Source organism: Podospora pseudocomata, chromosome 5 (genome assembly GCF_035222375.1).
Source record: "Podospora pseudocomata strain CBS 415.72m chromosome 5, whole genome shotgun sequence".
NCBI lineage: Eukaryota > Fungi > Ascomycota > Sordariomycetes > Sordariales > Podosporaceae > Podospora > Podospora pseudocomata.
In genome coordinates, this window is record NC_085889.1 from 13,105 (window position 1) to 28,853 (window position 15,749).

Below are 15,749 nucleotides of genomic sequence, written 5' to 3' on the forward strand. Positions count from 1 at the left end.
ATCGGGTTCGCCGTACATCTTCTTGATTTCTTCCTCGAACTTGACCAATCCCATACCGAAGAGTTTCTGCGTGAGGGGTTCGCGTTCATCCTCCGCGTACTGAAGTAGTTCCTGAGGATCCCATCAAACCACTGCTTGGGGTCTCCTCCAAGGAAACTGGCGGCATATAGGAGTTGTGACTCGGGGTCGGTGATGCCGTACAGACGTAGGTTGGTCCTGACATGTGACAACCAGGGCGGGAGCTCCTGTTTACTTCCGGTGAAGACGGGAGGCTTGCCGACCTTGGCGGCTATCTTGGGGGTATTGTCGCGCGTCGTACTTCGGACGGTGGTTTGCAGGCGCTTGAGCTCATCCTTGAGATCCTGGAGATCATTTTTGCTCTTGATGGCCGTCTCCATGCTGAGAAGTTTCTTGGCGAGGGCGTCGAGTTTGTTTGCGACATCATTGAAGTCATAATCTTCTTCGTCGGAAGCGGCGTTGTCATTGCCAGCGGGAGGGGTTGTCTTTTCGACGGCGGGGGCATCTCCAAGAGAGACGTCATCGTCTCCAGTGAGACGGTCATGTCCAACGGAGGGATTGGGGGCAGCGGAAGCCATGGCGATTGGTGTTCGTTATGTCTGAGCACAACGTTCGATCTTGGTCATGCAAGCAACGTGTTACAACCTGCACCAGGAATGGATACAGACTGCAAGGCAGTACGCCGAAGGTGAATATGACAGGATGATCGAAGGTTGTGACAAGCGTCTCAGACACGGGTTCACTGTCAACAACAGGTTGTTCTAACAAAGAGCTACTGAAAGTAGATTGTAGACAAATGAACTTGAATTGCTTGCATGAGGAATCAGATTCTCGATACGGGGAGCGCCCGGCACCCCTATTTATGTCAAGCTATCTACATATATTTCTGAAGTATCTTTGTACCTTTTGCTCAGTGTGCTCAGTGGTCTTGGCCACTGATCAGACTGAGCAACTCCTGATTGGTTGCACGGGGGCTTGTGGGTCTTTCCATCCCTGGCCCAATGATTGGCTGAGGTGCCCAGCACCTCGGGTACCACCCAGTGGTTCCTGTATAGGGGTATTACGCTTGGGACGTAACATGCCTGGCTTGGGTGTTCCAACCATTTTTCGAATCGTCGTCCCATTCATCCTCCGACTCGGCGTCTGTTTCCCCATCTCCCCGTGACCCCGTCGTTTTTGCTGCCTCGGCTGCGTCTGCCGGTTTCAAATGGGACGTCCGCCACACGTATGCCACTACCGCCTTCCACGATTCGGTGTACCGTTCCATCGTCTGGCCCTTTTTGCTCTGCGTGAAACGGCTTTTTCGTTCGAATCACCACCCGCCTCACGCCTGCTGATATAATTGATGGCCGTCGACCCAACTATCTCGACCGGGATGCACGCTGGGCCCGCCATATAACCCGTTCTACCGCCAATAAAACACGGGCTAACGCCTTCTCGGTTGCCGCTCCTTCGTCCTTACCTTTGTCCTTACCTTTGTCTTCTGTATTCCTTCGATTCCTCTCCTCCCGTTTTTCCGGGTCTCGTGGCTGTGCGGTGCCGGCCAACCACTCGCGGTCGAATCCTTGTAAATGCCGGGGCCAACCGGTCCGGCGAACCCACATGTTGGCGGAAAACTCCTCGACTGCTCGCCGATCACCGCCGCCGCTTTTTGGTCGTTGTCTTTGACGGTGTTGGCCAACTCGTTAAACTGGGCTACTATCTGCTTTGCTGAGTCCGGATGGCTTTGATGCACGCTGCCTTCCATTGTCGATGTGGATGCTTGTGCTGGCGTCACTTCGAACAACCGCTGCAACGTGCCCGTCTTGCCGAATTGTTGGCAATGTATGCTGTCGACCCATACGTCCCCTTCGCCGCCTGGTGAAACACCGGCCGACGGCCTTCCACGTGCGTCTTGATCGAACTGGGGAATACGGCGTTGTGGCACGAACTGCAAATGGCTATGCGATACCTGGGCAACGGCACAAATACGTTATCGAACGGATGCATATTGATGCGACTTATTGCTACAATATCCCACGGTTGTGATAAATATCTCGTGTGTTTATATCTGCTGGGTGTATATTGGGAAATTCTCTGGCATTCATTATCAACGGATATTTATTTCCTTTCTCTACCCCTTTTTCTCTCTCCTTACATGCACCGCCATAATTGTACTCCCTGGTCTGTTTCCCAACCCTGCTACCGTCCCCGGCTTCCCGATTTGCTGGATCGGGGATTCGGCGGGGGATTATGCTGGTCGTTGGCGAACCCTGGCGCCCGACCTTGGCCACTCCGATCCGGTGCGGGTCCGTGCGTTAACCCCAACTTAACCCTAACCTTCGGTGCACACGGCGAACGCGACATCTCCGGACCAAAACAACGATGAAATCGGCACTCTCATGGGCACTTTTGGGGGGGTCGGACACCGAACTTTTTATGTTTGGATGTGTTTGGATGCGGTTTTGAGCCGATGTCATTTTGGTTCGAGATTGGTAATTGACATTGGCTCGTGTGTGGCCCGTGCGTTAACCCCAACTTAACCCTAACCTTCGGTGCACACGGCGAACGCGACATCTCCGGGCCAAAACAACGATAACGATGAAATCGGCACTCTCATGGGCACTTTTGGGGGGGTTCGACACCGAACTTTTTATGTTTGGATGTGTTTGGATGCGGTTTTGAGCCGATGTCATTTTGGTCGAGATTGAGTAATTGACATCGGCTCGTGTGTGGCCCGAGCGTTTTTTTTGGCGCGGGGCGCGCGAAATTGACATCGACTCGATGTCCTTATGGGATAGTAGTTAGGAAGAAAGTGCAACAGGTATTACCTGCAAATACAGAGAGTAGTGAACTGAGATGTTGTAGTCTCATATATAAGATACTGTAAATGATCAATCTTATTGACTGACTTGACTTATTATTTCTTTAGGAAAGAAAGAAGCAGGAAAACCATTGCAATTGGAAGAGGGCTCTTTATGAGCACCTGAACTTCCTTATCATCCTTATCGCTCGGTGGCCCCAGTGGCTTGGATCTATGATCTCGTTGTCGATAAGGTGCTCGAGTCGCTCATGATGCTTCTCATATCTCTCATTGTTCGGAGGTCCGGTCGAGAGTCTGTCCGGAGATCCGGTGAGGAGTCCTGGGAGCCGTTGAGAGCGCTTGTGGGCGAGTCGTTGAGAACAATGTGGGCGCAGAATTCCATAAACAAGTGCTGTAAAATTCCATGAATAAATGCTGCATTTTAACTATTACATAAAACTAGTCGCTTTCTTTTCCGTTCCTCTATCTCTCTATGCTTAGGTTACTCCATTGTATCATCAGGACGCAGCTTTGTAATATTCGAACGCCGCGGAGCTAAGCTGGCCGCCGCGGCGCTTGTCTCCACAGCATTCCGTCATAAATATGCGCGCAGAGATGCTAGACATTTACTTCCTTCATTAAACCTTCCATCTCAAATTCCCAACATAATGGCGCCTACTTACTTAATCGTTGGTGCGACTGGCAACACCGGCCAAAGTGTTGTGGAAACCTTGTCCAAGCTTTCAACATGCGCTGTCATCGCCTTGACACGATCGCTGCACAGTCCGGTCGCAAAACATCTCGCGACTCTCCCAAATGTCCAAGTCCTCGAAAAGAACTGGATGGACATCACGGCACAGTGGCTACGTGAGCACGAGATAGAAAGGGCCTTTGTCGCAACTCCTAGCCAGCCAAGTCAGTTTGCCGAAGAAACCACATTCCACGTTGCCGCTCTCAAAGCCGGCGTCAAATACGTAGTGCGCATTTCAACAACAGCAGCCAACGTCAGACCTGACTGCGAAGCCTATTATCCGCGCATCCATTGGGCAATCGAGGCTTTGCTCAGTACACCAGAGTTTAAGCCGCTGCAATGGACGTCTCTCCAGGCCAACAACTTCTCCAGTTTCTGGTTAGCTACCGCAGCCGAGTTCATCAAGCAATATCGCAAGACCGGTAAACAAGACAAACTTCGGTTGGTGGCATCAGAGGATGCACCTGTTGGGACTGTCGACGCCAACGACGTGGGAGTTTTGGCGGCGCATCTGTTATTGCAAGAGGACGTCTCACCACATAACAACGCCAAATATGTTGTTAATGGACCTGAGGACATTACGGGAAGACAGATCGTTGAGTTGGTTGAGAGGTACATCGGCACCAGCGTGGACAACGTTATGTTCAAGGATATGTCGTTTCTTGATTATATGATTGGTGTGACTCAAGGGTCCCAAAGTGTTTTGATGTCTATGAAGCATGGCCCAGAGACAGCGTGGAATGGGGAGTGCACAGCGTCTGCCACAAGTGAGGCAGTCTTGAAGCTAGCTGCGCCTACTCGGACACCAGCCGACACTTTGAAGGCAATGCTGCAGGAATGATGCCGTGGATAGTTAGCTAGGCAGGATAGTGCGACATACTCGTAGCATTTACAAACCATACCATGGTTAAAGTTCCTCTCGACCTTTGAGTATCAAATTTCTATCTAATAGAACAAACCCCACTATTTCTTGTTGAAGAAACCCGCAGACAGTGATGCTAACTATCCAACTGATTGCTTTCAAATGACGTGAAATGTCAGCTTACCATAATTTCGTCCTGCGGACTTCGTGATTCTATGCCTGCCTGAGATGTGGATTCCCTGGAAGTGTTTGAAGCCCTGGCGGTATTAGTACAACCTGGAGAATTCTTCATGACACGCATAAACTTACATTCACCGCCTCTTCCAACAATCTCCCCTTCAACCTGTGTTGGTTTCGCGCAAGCCACGCCTTCTGCAGCAGACTGGAACTCCAACGAATGACACCGATCGTTGACGCAATCATCCCCCAATACAGCATCCATCCCCCGCTGAAGAGCATCTCCCTTCCAGCCAAAGATATAGTCACCGTGCTGTCCATACCCTATGCTATCAATTGACATCTTAGTCAAGCTCACACTTTCAAGACATTGGCCACTTACCCGTCACCAAAGCTATACACAAACGGCTGCCTCTTCGCTGTCTCATCAAAATAAGCCGGGTCATTGAACTGTGATGTATCCCACAGCATTTCATACATCAACTGTGGGATTCGCACCGGGTGTGTCTCTGGGCAGGTCTGGCCGGCCAGTTTCCCTCCTCCGACAGGGCTGTATGCAACATGTGAACTGTGGTCGGGAGAATCCAAGTTTTTACCGTCCCAACAAGATGGGAATATCACAGAGCCCCGAATACCACCAGGGCACACTTTCGTCGGCAGCTCGGAGCTATCAGCAGAGTCGCACGGGGTGAATCCTGTCGTGTTGCCATTGCAGCGGTGGCAGATGCCGGGGAAGGTACGGTCTTTTGACGTGATGTCTGGCGAGCCGGCGAGCATTCTGAAACCCTGAGACACCGGTCAGGCTGGAAGATTTCAACCTAAAGATCTTGAAGGGGAAACTCACTGGGGGAAATGCTGTCACTTTTCCGTTACCGGATGTACTGCCAAAAACGGATGTCATGTAATAGACCGTGATCCCCCCTCCTACTGGATGACGGACTCCATCCAGTCCCACAAAGTTTGGACGTTGAGGAACAAGCTTGAAAGAGCCATTTTCTGGAGAGCGAAAATAGAGAGAGGCAGTCCAGTAGTTGGAGAAGTCTTCAGAATACGTGCAAGTGGTGCAAGTGGATTCCCGAGAGGGTTCCATCTCGGAAGGATCCATCTGGACTTGTCAGCGCCATTTGCTGCCATCAAAAGCAAGGGCCATCCTACTGTCACGTTGAATGAGTTTCCACCCACGATCTGGTGTGTATGTGGTGAAGGGCTCAAGCCGGGATTGACCAATGGATCCGTCCTCTCGATGACAAGCTGGGAGCACGCGAAGCGGAGGAGCTTGCCAACAATGACATTTTGAGAGCTGACAGTAACAACCTGAAGGAGTAGGCCCGCAAAAATGAATGTGAAAATCATGATTAGACGGGAATTGCTTGATCAGAAACTATCAACAACAAGCATATTGGGACTGAACTGGGGGTCTGCCGCTTATAAGTAGACTGTGACAGGTTGCCGCTCAATAAATGAAGACACCACCCTCCTCCAGCGTTTCATGGAGGGGCCAATTGGAACTTGGAAGCAATTAAGTTTCGGAAGATATATCCGAGAGGCTTTCGATACCCTCGGCATAGGAGAGCTGGAGTTGTGAGGAGACAGCATACACAAACTTACTTGATATACCTTACGTCCCAGTTGGCATACAATGTTTCCTGTCGACCCAACCTGGAAGCTTAGCACACTCTCTTGGACAGGTTCGGTCACCTGTCCGATTAGAACATCTTTCCCAGAAAATAAATTGTTTGTTTTCTTTCCGGAAAACCTTGTTATTACAAAGTACTCTATACCTGGTAGCTATCGAGGTATATGCATAAATGTCGAAAGTAGTGCACCCCTAAACCGGGATGGAACTACAGGCAGTCCTGGCAGCACCCTCTGATGCAGACAGAAAAAAACATAATCTTCACTTCGGAATGATAGTTAAAGGGGTCATATCCTACTACTTCCACGCCAAAAGCTCTCCATTCATAACCCCAAACCACGATCCCTTCTTCTCCTTCCATTCATGACAAGCTTTGACAAAGTCATCAACCTCCTCGGGTGTTGCATGGCCTCCTCCGATAGTCTTTTCCCGAAGCTGGCTTCCCTCCCTGAATCTTTCCGCACAACTATCGCCAAAGAATTGGACTGCCTCCTCGTCCGAGAAGCACCATGAACTTGCCGTGCTCTGCACCTTCTGCTGTTCAAACCCAGCTTCCAGTGCAGCGCTCTTCAAGCCCATCCCCATGTCCGGACTGCCTCCGGTCTCGAGAATCGTGCCCGTGATCGCCTTCTCCCACATGTCGAGTCTCTTATCCACCTGAAACCACCTGGTTGTGCTCATGATCATCTCCTTGCATCCAACGACGCCTCCTGGCTTGAGCACTCTTCGGACCTCTTTCAGTGCAACAGTGGCGTCGCAGGGCAGATGCATAATGACCATGTGTAAATGTACGACATCGAAACTATCGTCCTCAAACGGTAGGCGAGAGGTCACATCTCCGACCACAAAGTCGCCATTGCCAAGGGAGCGAGAAGTAAATGTGCTGCGTGCTGCATTGAGAGCCGACTCGGTGATTTCGACGCATGTCACCCTCCCTTGAGGCACGAGAGTGGCCAAGTCGGCAGATATGGTTCCTGGTCCGCACCCAATGTCGAGAATGTCGAAGTGGGGCTTGATGTGAGGAATGAGATACGCTGCATCCCGCTGGGCGGTGCGCCGAGAGTGAGCGGCGAGAACGGCGGCTGAGTGGCCGTGAATGTATTTGTCTGCCATTTTGGATGGTTGATGGGAAGAATCACCTGAATTCAAGCCGCGGCCGGCATGGAGATGGATATCCGAAGAGGCCTACCCCACCCTGGGTCTAACTTTGCAAGTTTCTGAGTCAGCAAGGATGCCGAGTTGTTTCTACACTATTTCCACTACAACGTCTTAAGCCACGTCATGATCGCCCTTGTCATGACCCCATCCTGATATCCCAAAGCAGCATCGAGCACCGGTTGGACGTGCGCTTCACCTTCACACTCAACCATGATCCTCTCCCCACTCCCCAGTTCCTCCGTCCAGTCTTTACTCTTTTCCTGTTTCGCAATCACGGTCTGGGTATTGGCGTACGACTCCCCGCCAAAGAATCTACAGTCGTCCAAAAACACTTCTGCTGTCCCAACCGTGATGAACAGCTTCTTCACCAACCTGACCCCACCTTTTCCTTGAAACACAGCCTGCCACACCTTGTCTGCTCCCTCAACTCCGCACAGATTTGCCCAAACCTCCTTCTCATCCCCCTTCCAAGCCTCTCCAAACTCATCCACCTGTATTCTGGTCAGGTAATCTCGCTTTTCATTCATTTTGTAGCTTCCCATTGGGGAGTCCATCGACTCCTTGTGCAGTCTGACAAACGGACTAATCATCACCGCGGCCTGGAACTCTTCACCACTTTTCATCTGGAGCTTTGGGGCATAAGGGCTGGGGTTCTGGATGTGGGACAATACTGATCCAACCAGCGTACCACCTGCACTGTCGCCCGCTAAGATAATGTCCTCGGCAGAGATGCCGAGACCAGAGGAGGTGCACATAAGATAGGAAAGGGACGCCACGCATTGGATGAGCTGTGCTGGGTATGGGTGTTCCGGGGCTAGGCTGTATTCGAGAATGATGATTTGCATTGCTCGAACTGAATGGCCACATGCGAGGATAAAGGGCATGTGAGGGGATCGCAATGGATTCACGAAACCACCGCCGTGAAAGTAAAGAAGCGTCGGGGCTTTCCCAGACCTGGATTTGGCTTCGACATTGCCCAGTGTCAAAATATGCAACACTGCTGGCGGCAAAAGATCAGGATGAAGCTCGGTCGACGAAGCTGGTAAAGTGACGATCTGGTGTGCGATCTTGTGCTTGCTGCAGTAGTCTTTGATTGTGGACCCCGTGGAAACACGACGGACCAGCCATCTGAGCAGAGGGGTGGGAAATATGCTTCTTTGCGTGCGCAGAAATGTCAGGGCGCAGTTTTGGCGCCAGTGAAGAGATTTCTGGTTAGAAAACAAAAATGCCAGCGACCATTTTGTTACTGCTGATGATTAGCTGCTGTCAACCCGTTACAATGCGAAAAACATACAGAAGAGGGGAAATAAGGCAACCAAGGAGATCCAGTCAAGGACCTCCGGACTGGCGTCTGGGCGCAACTTCTGTTTTGATGTCATCTTTGACAAAATCACGAGAAATCGAGCCCCGAGGTGCCTAAAAACTACTATGCATCATTGGGCTTTATCAACTGTTGTCATTCAACAGTTGAATGGGTTGAGGTCCGAAGGAACCGAACAAAGTCACGCCTCGGCAACGGCGGAAGCCGCCTACCTATTTTTAGCTTAGCCTCGGATGACGATGGACGCTAGCTCTGAACCCCTGAACCCTTTTTCCAACGTCTCAGACGGTGAGGATACCCGCATCAACACTTTTTAACTAGAACTACAAGTCTCCCCAGATCATATTTCCAAAAGGTTGAAAACATACCATGAAAAGGGGACCATTTCATCTGACATAGCTCACAATGCTGTGCAGCAGACCCACAAAATCGAGCCCCGAATCTCTTTCACAATGTCCCTCAGCTCCTTGACGTTGAACAGCTGGGCAATCCTCCCGGCACGATAACTAAAGAAAAGGAGGAAACCTACACGCGAACCATCCAAAATTCCTACTCGCTATACTCACCTCAAAGCAAAGAAAAATATGAATGGTAAGAGCGTGTCCTCCTAAGGGTAACGATGACCAAGGACCTATTTGCGAGATATACCGCAGCGACATTATTCGGGCTCGCCGAAATGGTTACACGGCTCTTCCTTTTCCGGCACTCAACCAATCAAGATCGTTTTCCAAGACAAATATTGCCTCTGATCCCATATTTAAACAAGCCCTGCATCGAGCTTTGTGGCATTAAAGGTCTCCAAAACTCTCCAAGAAACTCTGAGAATACTTCATCAGTCAAGCTTTGACGGTCATCTATGGGTAGACATGTTCGTATCAATCGTTGTGCATTGTTACCAGGCTAGGTACTTTAACGCAGAGCATACCTATAAGGGGCCTCGTCAGTAGAGGTATGGCTTGAAAGTAATTCGAGACACAGTTCCAATATTTTGTTGCAGGACGACAATGTTTTAACCGATCAGCTTGTAGCCAATCTCGACCCAGAAACAAACCTCCTTAAACTAAATAGTGAGAGTATAACCACATCGAGAAGACCAGAGCACCAGTGCTTCGTCACATTGCTTAGCGTATTGACGGTAATAAGCTGGCAGAGTTTGTCGGGCATGGTATCATGCGATCCGGTATACTGTCCGCTGGTATTGAACAGCGAAGGCCGAGAACAAGAGAACATATCTTACAATGCTCTGACAGGACAAGATTGGCCACGTTTTGGCACTATCATGCTTGACCTCGGATACTTGTTGCAGCAAAGCTTTGCTGCCAATACCGAACTGAAACCTACTGTCTCTGCGCTCCCACATCGGTGTGAAAGGTTGAGCAACATCGACTGATTCCGACGGTTGGGTTAGTGTTTGGGAAACTGGATGGTGCCGACGATCAGTTTTTAGGAAACAGGTCATTACAGTTGTGTGATGGGCACGGTTATCTAATCCCCCGAGCCCCTGAGACCATAGGTTGTAGGCCAGCAACCCAGAAGTTCGATATATACCTAAGGCCTTGACCCATGAAACGAGTTTAGATTTTTAGATTTCTATCAAATTCGACTACCATATTTACTGTCCAATCAGTATTACTTTCCAACCAAAATGCCGGTAATTTGGTTGTCGTCGGGAATGAAGTCAAGAGTAGAAATGAGCTGGCCATTGGAGAACCACGCCATCTGTCAATTCTCTCCCATTAGGGTGAAAGACGGGCAGCATCACGAGGAAATAACACCGTCTCGCGAATGTCTTCCAAGCCCAAGAAACCCTGTACAAGACGGTTAATGCCCACTGCAGATAAGTCAGCACGATTCCCATCTCACAAGGATCAACACGAAACACTTACACCCGAAGCCTCCCCAAGGAGGCATGCCAATTTCGTGGGCCGTCATATACGGCCTCCATTCCGGCGTTTCCGGGTCAATCGGGTGAGGTCGGTTGGCAAATGCGGCTGCTAGGTCTTCAGCGCTGTGGAGTAGTCGGCATCCAGTAACACATTCCTGTCCTCTGAGAATGACATCGAAAGATTGGGTTGTGTCATCCTGTTCATCAGAGGGATAGATATTGCAGGACCTCAAATGTTTCGGGAAGTGGGTGATGAAGAAAACATCGGTTGGAAGGCTGACGTGGGATTCTTCGCTGGCGAGGAATCTGCCGAGTGCTGCTTCTTCGCTCCTAGTGAAGTCTTTGTCATCGTCGGACTCGATACCTATAAAGTCTCTCAGAAGGGTTTTGGCTTCATTGAAACGGATGCGTGGGAGCTTTCCGCTCTTTCCGAGACCTAGCTTGAAAGTGCCAGATAGGGGGTAGAGTCGTTTTGCGGTGTTGGTGAGCGTAGTGTATTTGTCCTGACTCTGCAAAGAGTGTAGAAGTGATACCAGTAGACTATCAGCAAAATCGAGGATCTCTATCCAGCTATGCTGAAGATTGAATACAAGTTCCAGCATGGTGAACTGTGACCAAATCAGCATTTTTCGAGCCAAGAAAAAGGAGGATTCTCTACCTCCGTTAGATGTCTGCCATCAGAAACGGGCTCCCTCCGAAAAACTGTGTGAAAGTCGTAGACGCGCTCCAGGTCGGCTGAAAGTGCCATTCCAAGGTGTATCTCTCCTGTTGGCGCCAATCTGGCTGTCCTGCCGAAGTATGGAACTGTAAACAAGTCGTCCTCCTCTCCTGGGAATTCGTAGCCAACAAATGCAGGGGTTGGGACGTGGTAAAAGTCATGGAGCTTGAGGTATTCTACCGCCAGCTCATGGACCCCCGAGAAAAGCTTGAAGATTGCTGCTGTTGCAGGAACACGAGCATCCAGGAGTCTGTTGTCGAGTCTCTCTTCGATTAACTTCGTACGAGATTGGATCGAAGCTAGAACTTCCCCTGAAGCTCCATGAAGGACATTGCTATAAGCACCTGGAGTCTTGGCGGTCGACAGGTTGTGGATATCGCAGAGCTCGATTGGAGTGATGTCAAAGTCAGTGTCATGAGCCACCGGTCGAGCGGTAACCCGAACAAGTGACTCTGGCGTTAGAAAGCTGACGGTATCGAAGACACCATTGTCAAGGCCATTTTTTGATTCCACTGTAGCTTGAATAAAATGCCCATTGGCGCATCTGAACAACACCGCAACTGAATTTCTGTCATCGGATAGAACTGGGCTGTTGTGAACGCGGACATCCAAAGACTTGATGTCGGTGTCGCCATTCGACAGGTGAGATGGGGCGGGTTGCGATGACATCTGCCTAGCATTAAGCATCTTGCACTGTTGTACGGTATTGAACAGGATACTTTCCCTTGAGATCAGGTTGGGGGGTAATTTCAAGAGCAAATGCCATGTGCCACTAGATAATGATGGAATTTATGGAAATAGCAGCGGCCTGAACATCTCGGTCAAGAGGTTTGGCCAAGCATGTTGAATCGGACTCGTGCACTGATGGTAGCACGAAGCTGAGCAAGACAGGTAGCGCTTGGTAAGAGTTTGCGGGGATTAGTCGTTCTGCGTGGATGCAATCCTGCCTCATGGCACCCCAACCAGGTATAACACCCCAGAATGGTTGTTGATGAATGACCTTGCGTGCCTTGGGTTGTCCTCGCTTCATAATTTTCTATGACTTTCAAAATGGCCATTGATACACCCACTTCCTCAACCAAGACCCTCGAGCTTGAGGTTGTTAGATACGAGCAGCTCAGGAGCAACGACAACGCCGAGGTGAGGAAGCTAGCCCAGGCCTTGTCTGACCAGGGAATGCTGTTCTTGGACCTCCAGGGATCCACGGCAAAGCAATTCCTGAAAGACCTGCAAACCGTGATACAGCATCAGCGAGCCTTTTTTGAACAGCCGCAGGAGGAGAAGTCCAAATATCACACGGGCATTCGATACAACGGGTAGGTACAGGTCGAAATTCTTCTTTTCTACTCATCGCTAATCCAGGCTCTTTTCTTAGATTTTACACTTCCCCCATTGGTGTCGAAAAGATTCACCTTGGTCGCAAGGAGCAAATGGCAGGGGACCGGTCTCAACTTCCCGAGGCACTTCAGCTGGTGGCAGACAAGGTCAAAAATGTCTCTTCGTTCATCGACAAGATACTCCGCGAGATTGGCATGACTTTGGCAAGCTCGATGGATGAACGATTCCCGGCCAGTTTGCAGGACGCCACCAGACCCGGCCAAAGTCATCTAACATTGGGCATCTCAAAGGCACGTGCCGGGACACCTCTAATGGACGGCCACACCGATGACGGTTTCCTCACTCTCACGTTCTATGAAGAGCCCTTTCTCGAAGTCTTGGATAGGTCTACAAACGAGTGGAAGTTGGTTGAGGTGAATCGCAACATGCCAATCCTGAATGTAGCTGCCCAGTCGGCAAAGAACTCGGGAGGTCGGCTGTACAACCCCTGGCATAGGGTGAAGATGGGGGAGAACGAGATAAACTTGGTCATGTTTGATCTGTTTGAAGATTCGAATTAGTAGACTGCTAAGCTTGAGACCTTTTGTTTTTTGTCGTTGAACGGGATGGCAATGGGTTAGTAGCAATACATATCATACCTAGGTATCGAAGACAAAAGCCACCTCATGTTTTTGCGACAAAACTTTTACAACTATGGTTTAGGTACCCAGATACACCCACAATTTCCATCTGCTTCTTTTCAACCCAAGACCAACAGTCGGTCGATTTCTGCCCGTCCAAGATCATACCCAGTGACAAACTCACAGCATCGGAGCCCATCCCTCTTCAGCTCCGCCCAACATGTCTCAAAGCCAGTGGCCTTCCGTTGAATCATTTCTGACAGACAAAGCCTCTCCCTTCTTCCCAGCAACTCTCCATTGTCAGCCACCCATTGCTCCAAGTCAAGAAAAGCACGCGCCAGACCAAGCAAAAAGACGCTGTTGATCATCGGGTGCTGAGCCCACCCTAAAAGGTCATGGGAAAACCTGCCGGAGTCATTGAGGTTCTCATCTTCTGGACGGCCAATTATGTCTCCTAAACAGGTCGGCTGTGGCAAACCCCTATTCTTCATCATTTCGAGACCCAGGGCCACCAGGTCGGGGCTGTAGCCAGGCCAATGTTGCTCATCCATGCAGGCAATACCTGTGCCCACCGGCTTGTAGCCCTTTTCTGCTCGCAATATTTGCAAACAATTAGACACCAGGGGTGTGATTGTCTGGTGAGGGGAGCTGATGATATTTTCCAGGAGTCCTGCGTGGGCAAACCACAGTGGTAGTAGGGCGTTTATTTCAACTGCCGACTTGTGTATCTGGATTGGTGACTTTGGCTCAAAATCGTTCATCTCGCACAGCGACCAGGTTCTCGTGGCGGGAAAAGTCGGATGGCTGACCGCAGCATCATGCCGCGAGGGGTCAAACGTCTTTTCCAGGCTCTGATAGCCACCAACAAGCCCCCAATAAGCCTCGCCCATATCCTTGCCATGTGGTCTGAGAGAGTCAATCCAGTTCCGAAGCAGTTCGGTCTCGACGTGAGTGAAAGCACCAAACATCCTCCCTTTCCAGCCCAGCTCCCGCATCAAAAGGCTCTTGCTGCTGTCACCTCTGCATACCCATGGCTTGGAGTCTGCCAAGGCGTCAAGGAACTCATCTTTCCAACCGTCATCATCCTTGGGGCTCGAAGGAGGAGCAGAAAACCAAGATGACAATTTTCTCTTTCCGATCCGGGCGCGACTCGTGCAATGAATCTTGGCGGCAATGGTGGCTTTCTTGCAGATGATGTCAACCAGCTTGTCCTCGTAATCATCCACGGTATCCCTGTCATCGAGACTCTGCCCGAGGCAATAGCCAGCCTGCACACGCCTCCACGCTGTCTGCGGATCCATGATGCCCGTGTTCTGAACAATCTCCATAAAGTGTGCAATGTTGCCAATCGCCATCGCGCAGTGACCCGAGTGCGCGTTGTCGATCGAAATGTGCAAAGCATAGTAATAGGGCGAGATCCCAAACTCAGGCAGCTCCTTGTTGGCTTTCAAGACCCCAATGGCAGGCTGCTCGTAGTGGAGATTAAACCCCAGGATCTCGGGTAAAAACTCGTTTGGAAAGACGGAAATGAGGAGTTGTCCAATGGCATATCTCCAAATCGTCTCATCCTCCATGCCATGGCGTGGGTGTGTGAAATCGAGCGAGTCGCCGTTGGGCAGGTCCACACCCACGCTCTGGAGAAGCTCCTTGTAGAGCAATATGTGGTTCTTTTCCAGATCCCCATCACCAAGCTCTTCTGAAAAGATTTGCCAAGCATCCTTTGTCACGCCCCGAAATGCGAAGGGGGTTGTGACCTGATGAATCCGTGCGAGCCATGCGCCATCGGTGTAGTTCCACGGTGCGCTGTTCTTGAGAAACATGCAGGCTTCTTCGAAGCTTTTGAACAGCTCAGGTCCACCACCAATCTCCCTTCGACGCATGTAGGCTTCGAATTCCAGACCCACATCGAGCTGGATATCTTGGATGAAACTTTGGAGACGGGAGGCATCAAAGGTCACGATGTTGAGAATGCTGCGAGATCGGTCCTTGTACTTGGCCATCCGGAGTCCTTGTTCGAGTAACGAAAGCAACGTTTCTCGAACTTGGGGCAGAATTTCTGGGAACCGCTCCAGATTTTGAACTTTGTGGTAAAGATCTTTGAAGTGACGCATTCGTTGCTGCCGCTTCCTTTCTAGGCGTGCTGACTTGGGCTTTTCGTCGGTCAAGATCGCTATGTGGCCTGTTGTGGAAGCATTGGACCAAGTTGGGAACGAGAGTCGTGGTTTTCGCCATGGGAACGAGATGTAAAGAAAACAGCTAAGAGGGACAATTATCAAGAGTAAAGATTCCAAGTTGAACATGATGGAGCAATTTTCTTGTGACTGAAAGCGACGAGGTGTGTGCTTGCATTACGAAAAAGGAGATCGATCTCTGTGGGCATTCTATATCTAGTATTCAGGGCTTCATAAGCTCCTGTCTTTCATCCCGCGTCCCGCACTGAGTCATGTCAGCAAATCTTGTTGGGAGAGTGATGGATATGACCC

General features: G+C 50.3%; 8 protein-coding genes across 8 annotated transcripts; 2 read left to right on the top strand and 6 right to left on the bottom strand.

Moving 5' to 3' along the window:
* Positions 1–3,468: 3,468 nt before the first annotated feature.
* On the top strand, positions 3,469–4,392 carry QC762_503160 (uncharacterized protein; the record flags this gene model as incomplete). Its single annotated transcript, XM_062890741.1, has 1 exon — positions 3,469–4,392. The coding sequence occupies one exon, from the start codon at positions 3,469–3,471 to the stop codon at positions 4,390–4,392; it is 924 nt and encodes a 307-aa protein (XP_062741418.1).
* A 77-nt stretch (positions 4,393–4,469) lies between these two features.
* QC762_503150 (uncharacterized protein) lies at positions 4,470–5,960 on the bottom strand. The gene is made up of 5 exons (XM_062890740.1): positions 5,746–5,960; positions 5,435–5,695; positions 4,973–5,376; positions 4,723–4,919; positions 4,470–4,670 (listed from the first exon to the last, which is right to left on the bottom strand). Exons 1-5 carry the CDS (start codon positions 5,941–5,943, stop codon positions 4,627–4,629), a joined length of 1,104 nt encoding a protein of 367 aa, XP_062741419.1. The 5' UTR covers positions 5,944–5,960; the 3' UTR covers positions 4,470–4,626.
* A 563-nt stretch (positions 5,961–6,523) lies between these two features.
* QC762_503140 (uncharacterized protein) lies at positions 6,524–7,339 on the bottom strand (the record flags this gene model as incomplete). The annotated part of the gene is made up of 1 exon (XM_062890739.1): positions 6,524–7,339. One exon carries the CDS (start codon positions 7,337–7,339, stop codon positions 6,524–6,526), a length of 816 nt encoding a protein of 271 aa, XP_062741420.1.
* A 146-nt stretch (positions 7,340–7,485) lies between these two features.
* On the bottom strand, positions 7,486–8,889 carry QC762_503130 (uncharacterized protein; the record flags this gene model as incomplete). Its single annotated transcript, XM_062890738.1, has 2 exons — positions 8,679–8,889; positions 7,486–8,630 (listed from the first exon to the last, which is right to left on the bottom strand). The coding sequence occupies exons 1-2, from the start codon at positions 8,761–8,763 to the stop codon at positions 7,486–7,488; spliced, it is 1,230 nt and encodes a 409-aa protein (XP_062741421.1). The 5' UTR covers positions 8,764–8,889.
* A 1,371-nt stretch (positions 8,890–10,260) lies between these two features.
* Positions 10,261–12,112, bottom strand: QC762_503120 (uncharacterized protein). Its single transcript, XM_062890737.1, has 3 exons — positions 11,249–12,112; positions 10,592–11,198; positions 10,261–10,536 (listed from the first exon to the last, which is right to left on the bottom strand). The coding sequence occupies exons 1-3, from the start codon at positions 11,993–11,995 to the stop codon at positions 10,442–10,444; spliced, it is 1,449 nt and encodes a 482-aa protein (XP_062741422.1). The 5' UTR covers positions 11,996–12,112; the 3' UTR covers positions 10,261–10,441.
* Positions 12,113–12,199: 87 nt separating this feature from the next.
* QC762_0073200 (uncharacterized protein) lies at positions 12,200–13,322 on the top strand. Its single transcript, XM_062883772.1, has 2 exons — positions 12,200–12,624; positions 12,684–13,322. Exons 1-2 carry the CDS (start codon positions 12,347–12,349, stop codon positions 13,204–13,206), a joined length of 801 nt encoding a protein of 266 aa, XP_062741423.1. The 5' UTR covers positions 12,200–12,346; the 3' UTR covers positions 13,207–13,322.
* On the bottom strand, positions 12,362–13,313 carry QC762_0073210 (uncharacterized protein; the record flags this gene model as incomplete). Its single annotated transcript, XM_062883773.1, has 2 exons — positions 12,362–13,185; positions 13,285–13,313. The coding sequence occupies 2 exons, from the start codon at positions 13,311–13,313 to the stop codon at positions 12,999–13,001; spliced, it is 216 nt and encodes a 71-aa protein (XP_062741424.1). The 3' UTR covers positions 12,362–12,998.
* Positions 13,323–13,385: 63 nt separating the features above from the next.
* Positions 13,386–15,566, bottom strand: QC762_503110 (uncharacterized protein; the record flags this gene model as incomplete). Its single annotated transcript, XM_062890736.1, has 1 exon — positions 13,386–15,566. One exon carries the CDS (start codon positions 15,564–15,566, stop codon positions 13,386–13,388), a length of 2,181 nt encoding a protein of 726 aa, XP_062741425.1.
* Between the last annotated feature and the right edge of the window lie 183 nt (positions 15,567–15,749).

What these genes read in the sequence shown, in the direction of transcription:
- QC762_0073200 (XM_062883772.1), top strand. Translation starts at nt 12,347, where the DNA reads ATGACTTTCAAAATGGCCATTGATACACCCACTTCCTCAACCAAGACC. An exon ending in ACGGGCATTCGATACAACGG is followed by an intron (nt 12,625 to 12,683) that starts GTAGGTACAGGT and finishes CTCTTTTCTTAG; the next exon opens with ATTTTACACTTCCCCCATTG.
- QC762_503120 (XM_062890737.1), bottom strand. Translation starts at nt 11,995, where the DNA reads ATGCTTAATGCTAGGCAGATGTCATCGCAACCCGCCCCATCTCACCTG. An exon ending in ATGGCAGACATCTAACGGAG is followed by an intron (nt 11,199 to 11,248) that starts GTAGAGAATCCT and finishes ATTTGGTCACAG; the next exon opens with TTCACCATGCTGGAACTTGT. An exon ending in TCCTTGGGGAGGCTTCGGGT is followed by an intron (nt 10,537 to 10,591) that starts GTAAGTGTTTCG and finishes ACTTATCTGCAG; the next exon opens with TGGGCATTAACCGTCTTGTA.
- QC762_503150 (XM_062890740.1), bottom strand. Translation starts at nt 5,943, where the DNA reads ATGATTTTCACATTCATTTTTGCGGGCCTACTCCTTCAGGTTGTTACT. An exon ending in AAGTGACAGCATTTCCCCCA is followed by an intron (nt 5,377 to 5,434) that starts GTGAGTTTCCCC and finishes CCGGTGTCTCAG; the next exon opens with GGTTTCAGAATGCTCGCCGG. An exon ending in TGTTGGAAGAGGCGGTGAAT is followed by an intron (nt 4,671 to 4,722) that starts GTAAGTTTATGC and finishes TAATACCGCCAG; the next exon opens with GGCTTCAAACACTTCCAGGG.